Source organism: Nanorana parkeri, unplaced genomic scaffold (genome assembly GCF_000935625.1).
Source record: "Nanorana parkeri isolate BGI_ZX_2015 unplaced genomic scaffold, ASM93562v1 scaffold1213, whole genome shotgun sequence".
Classification (NCBI taxonomy): domain Eukaryota; kingdom Metazoa; phylum Chordata; class Amphibia; order Anura; family Dicroglossidae; genus Nanorana; species Nanorana parkeri.
In genome coordinates, this window is record NW_017307481.1 from 12,683 (window position 1) to 17,899 (window position 5,217).

The following is a 5,217-nucleotide window of genomic DNA, read 5'->3' on the forward strand; positions in this document are numbered from 1 at the left end:
GGGGGGGGAGGGGACATTAGAGTGTAAGCTCCTCTGTACAGAGACTGATGTGACTGGCTCAGTGTCCTCTGTACAGCGCTGTGGAGAAGCAACAAGAGTAAGAAAAGTAAATTCAATGATTTATTTGAAGGGTGAAGTGTTTCAATGTAATATTATTATTATTATTATTATTAGTAGATCTTGCCACAATTTTGGATCCGGGTTTCTCCCTCTCAGATCTGTCCGTAGACCGACGCTTCCCATCTCCTTCTCATCTCCTCCGCTTGTATGATGACGGAAGTTTTGCTGTTTCAGGTCTCACGGCGGCCGCCATGGCAGAAGCGATGAAGCTCCAGAAGATGAAGCTGATGGCGATGAACAGTCTTCATGGAAACGGCAGTCAGAATGGAACCGAGTCTGAGAACGAAGAACTCAATTCAAACGCAGGTAAGGGACAGAAGGAATGATCTGACCTTTACCCCAATGCTGCTTCAATTGTATAAATATTTCTTGATTTTTTTTTTGGGGTACAAAAAAAGATAATGGGGGGATTAGAAACACGCCGGAAATGTTGCAAAACATATATTATAAAGATGACAAATTACTTTATGTAAAAAGGGATTTTAAAGTTTGCGGTCTTGTGATGTCTGTCTTTATTAGACAGAAGACAAGAATCGCCAGCGCTCAGTAATATCATTCAATATGTCCATTTATTTGGACAAATCGTCACAATGAAAGAAGCCAACGTTTCGGGGGGCCACACAGGGTCCCTTCATCAGGACGAGAAGATGTGGTCACTGTGCCATGCGTGGTCATCGCTGCGAGCAAATTGTTGTACAGGCCGGGAGCGCTGTGAGGAGTGCGGAGGGACTTTCTTTCTTTCCATGTCTTTATTAAAGAGATTTCTCTCCCACTTCCTGTCCCGGGGAATCACATCTCTAGAACGGGAAGTGGGGGGTAAATCTTCTAATTGGGGACAAAGACAGCAATGACCATTTTAAAAGGAGTATAGGTCAGCTGAGTGCCATGCTTGTGAAGTGTTAAGCTTGGGTTAGAATTTCGTATGAACGTTCACATGAAAAATCTGGTCGGAACATTCAATAATGACATCAGAGACTTGGCATATGTATGACCAGCTCCAATACAGCCCAAACCTTTGGATTAAAATGGGGAAGGATTGGAACCCTTGTTGGATTATACTGCTCTCCGATATCCGTTCGAGAGATTTACCTTTTACTTCCTGTTTCACCTGATCGGTATTAAAGGAGAACTATGGGGTCAGTGTTTTTCCCCATAGTTCTCCTTAGGGTAACGGGAGGACACAAACTAGCGTCCTCCCGTCACCCTCTGTACCCTCCCTCTGCTCAGGGAGCTACAGCTCGCGGTATACTGAGACGCCGCAGCTGAAGCAGATCCCGACGTAGATGACGGGATCCGCCCAGCTGCGTGAGTGACAGCTGGCTCTGCCTATCTAGAGGCAGAGCCAGCTGTACCCGCCCCGTCCGTTCCGCCAGTCAGCGCTGGCGGATCGGAGCGGGGAGGGGGGAATCCAGCCCCTCCCCCTGTCACGGCAGAGAGCCGTGACAGGATCGAGAGGCGAGCGAACCCGGTATGTGTTCGCTCACCTCCCGATCTACTGAGCCGGCCTGTGACAGTCTCATTGCCACAGGTCGGCTAGAACTATGAGGTGAGTGAAAAGCCCCTCCCCCCTCATAGTTCTCCTTTAAGGAAAAATCTGCAAAAGCAAAGCAGAAATAATGATACTTTTTCAGTAGAGGAAGGCTCAAACCGCCGTCACATTTTATTTCTTCGGGTGTACTAAATTCCCCAAAAAATCAGAGAGGAGGTTAGATCAACAGTGATCAGGTGGGATGCACCTATACAGATACTAGTATTGGTGCTGATACCGAGTATTTGGGTGAGCTTTGATACCTTTCCCAACACCAGAACTTCCGGTTAGAGGAAGATTTCCTATGACCGGCAGTACCGTAGAGGAACATAGAGCCAGCTTCCCGGGCACTCGGAAAGCCAGGTGGCGAGTAATGATTGGCCCGGAAGCTGGCTCCATGCTGATTGCCTAGGAAGCTGGCTTCCCGAGCAATCAGGAAGCCGGGCGGCATGTCATTACTCGCCACCCGGTTTCCTGATTGGCACCCCCTGCCTACTCTTCATTGCAGGCTGGGAGCCATAGCCAGCCTGCTATTGGATATTGTAAAATGCAATAGCCAATAGCAAGCTGGCTATTGCACCCGCCCACTGTCTGCTGTCAATCAGCATGGGGGGACCTGATAGAGAACTTTCTGCTTCAGGCCCCTACTCTGCTGATTGACAGCGGGCAGATGCAATAGCCAGCCTGCTATTGGCTATTCCATTTTACAATATCCAATAGCAGGCTGGCTGTAGCTCCCAGCATTAAAATACAGAAAGAAAAAGTTTAAAAAAATTTAATTAAAAAGACAAAAAAAGTAAAAAAAAGAAAAGAAAAATTTAAATAAAAATTAAAAATAGAAAAAAAGTTTTTTTGCTGTGTTATTTTAAATAAAAATGTAATTATATTATAATCTTCTGAACAACAGGAACAGACAGCAAAAGAACCGTGACCCTTCCCTATGCTATCCAAAACTAAAAAATTTTCCTGTTCCGACTACATACAAATTCAACTTAAAGGAGAACTATGGGGTCAGTGTTTTCCCCCATAGTTCTCCTTAGGGTAACGGGAGGACACAAACAAGCGTCCTCCCGTCACCCTAAGCTCAGTATATAGGGAGCTACAGCTCGCGGTATACTGCGACGCCGCAAATGAGGTGAGGGAAAAGCAATCACCTCATAGTTCTCCTATTAAGTACAAACCTAAAGTCCCGATCTTGTATGTAACCCGGGGACCTCCAGTCCCGATCTTGTATGTAACCCGGGGACCTCCAGTCCCTATCTTGTATGTAACCCGGGAACCTCCAGTCCCGATCTTGCATGTAACCCGGGGACTGCCTGTACTTGTACTCGATACAGAGAAACCGGTATCAGTGCATCCCTAGTCATCAGCAATAGAGAATTGCCAGCAGTCAGTCCAATTCAGTTTCGTATTGGCATAATGGCCCTGATAAGACTGCTTTTGACAATCGGGGGGCCCTAACTGGGGCCCCTAGAGTGAAAATCCAAGATGTCGTATAAAGAGCACCAGGGAAAAAATGAGTCTAAGAAAACATTCATCGTTCATCAGACAATGGAACGCGGTCAGCTTGCTGTGGAGCTTTGGCTCTTTGACTCATTATGCAGAATTCATATCTTACCTGTTCAGCTTGATACATTGTTTCTTTATGTTCCGTCATCATGTTATTTATTAGGAGCGTTTCGCGATTTTTAGTCTTGATTAAAAAGGAACATCTGTTACAGCGAATTTTTACTTTTATTGTTTATTTCGCTTCATTGATTTTAAGATTGATTTTTGTGTCAATTAGTTGTAACATGTTGCACTGCGTTTGCTTTATGTTGCTGATGATTTTTATTCTTCTACAATTACTCAATTAGCAGACGACGATCATTTCATCTGTCACTCGTGTTCTAGACATTGAGAATACCGGTTTTGAAACTGCACAAGAATTATCATTATTATTATTATACAGGATTTATATGGCGCCAACCGTGTGCGCAGCGCTTTACAATATAAGGAAGACATTACAATCACAATACAATTCAAGACAAGATGGTAAGGAGGGCCCCGCCCCTGAGGGCTTACAATCTAAAAGGGGAGGGGCCAGTGATACATGAGGAGGGAGCTGTGTGGGGATGAATTGTTTGAGAATGTGATAGTTGAGCGGTTAGGTTGAGGTGGGATCGGCTTCCCTTAAGAGACGAGTCTTAAAGGAGAACTATGAGGGGGGAGGGGGGGAGGGGTGCTTTTCACTCACCTCATAGTTGGAGCCGACCTGTGACAATGAGACTGTCACAGGTCGGCTCAGTAGATCGGGAGGTGAGCGAACACATACTGGCGTTCGCTCACCTCTCGATCCTGTCACGGCTCTCTGCCGTGACAGGGGAGGGGCTGGATTCCCCCCTCCCCGACTGTCACGGCAGAGAGCCGTGACAGGATCGAGAAGTGAGAGAACGCCGGTATGTGTTCGCTCACCGCCCGATCTACTGAGTCGACCTGTGACAGTCTCATTGTCACAGGTCGGCTAGAACTATGAGGTGAGGGAAAAGCAATCACCTCATAGTTCTCCTATTAAGTACAAACCTAAAGTCCCGATCTTGTATGTAACCCGGGGACCTCCAGTCCCGATCTTGTATGTAACCCGGGGACCTCCAGTCCCTATCTTGTATGTAACCCGGGAACCTCCAGTCCCGATCTTGCATGTAACCCGGGGACTGCCTGTACTTGTACTCGATACAGAGAAACCGGTATCAGTGCATCCCTAGTCATCAGCAATAGAGAATTGCCAGCAGTCAGTCCAATTCAGTTTCGTATTGGCATAATGGCCCTGATAAGACTGCTTTTGACAATCGGGGGGCCCTAACTGGGGCCCCTAGAGTGAAAATCCAAGATGTCGTATAAAGAGCACCAGGGAAAAAATGAGTCTAAGAAAACATTCATCGTTCATCAGACAATGGAACGCGGTCAGCTTGCTGTGGAGCTTTGGCTCTTTGACTCATTATGCAGAATTCATATCTTACCTGTTCAGCTTGATACATTGTTTCTTTATGTTCCGTCATCATGTTATTTATTAGGAGCGTTTCGCGATTTTTAGTCTTGATTAAAAAGGAACATCTGTTACAGCGAATTTTTACTTTTATTGTTTATTTCGCTTCATTGATTTTAAGATTGATTTTTGTGTCAATTAGTTGTAACATGTTGCACTGCGTTTGCTTTATGTTGCTGATGATTTTTATTCTTCTACAATTACTCAATTAGCAGACGACGATCATTTCATCTGTCACTCGTGTTCTAGACATTGAGAATACCGGTTTTGAAACTGCACAAGAATTATCATTATTATTATTATACAGGATTTATATGGCGCCAACCGTGTGCGCAGCGCTTTACAATATAAGGAAGACATTACAATCACAATACAATTCAAGACAAGATGGTAAGGAGGGCCCCGCCCCTGAGGGCTTACAATCTAAAAGGGGAGGGGCCAGTGATACATGAGGAGGGAGCTGTGTGGGGATGAATTGTTTGAGAATGTGATAGTTGAGCGGTTAGGTTGAGGTGGGATCGGCTTCCCTTAAGAGATGAGTCTT

The 5,217-nt window shown here is 45.5% G+C and overlaps 1 protein-coding gene across 1 annotated transcript in view; it reads left to right on the plus strand.

Annotated features, from left to right (window-relative positions):
- The first annotated feature begins 287 nt into the window (after positions 1 to 287).
- The window catches only part of DACH2 (dachshund family transcription factor 2), a 167,780-nt gene continuing 162,850 nt past the window's right edge, over positions 288 to 5,217 (plus strand). The window contains exon 1 of the mRNA XM_018568582.1: positions 288 to 426. Within this exon, the coding sequence (XP_018424084.1) occupies positions 312 to 426 (115 nt within the window). The 5' untranslated portion in view covers positions 288 to 311. The remainder of the gene's footprint in view (positions 427 to 5,217) is intronic.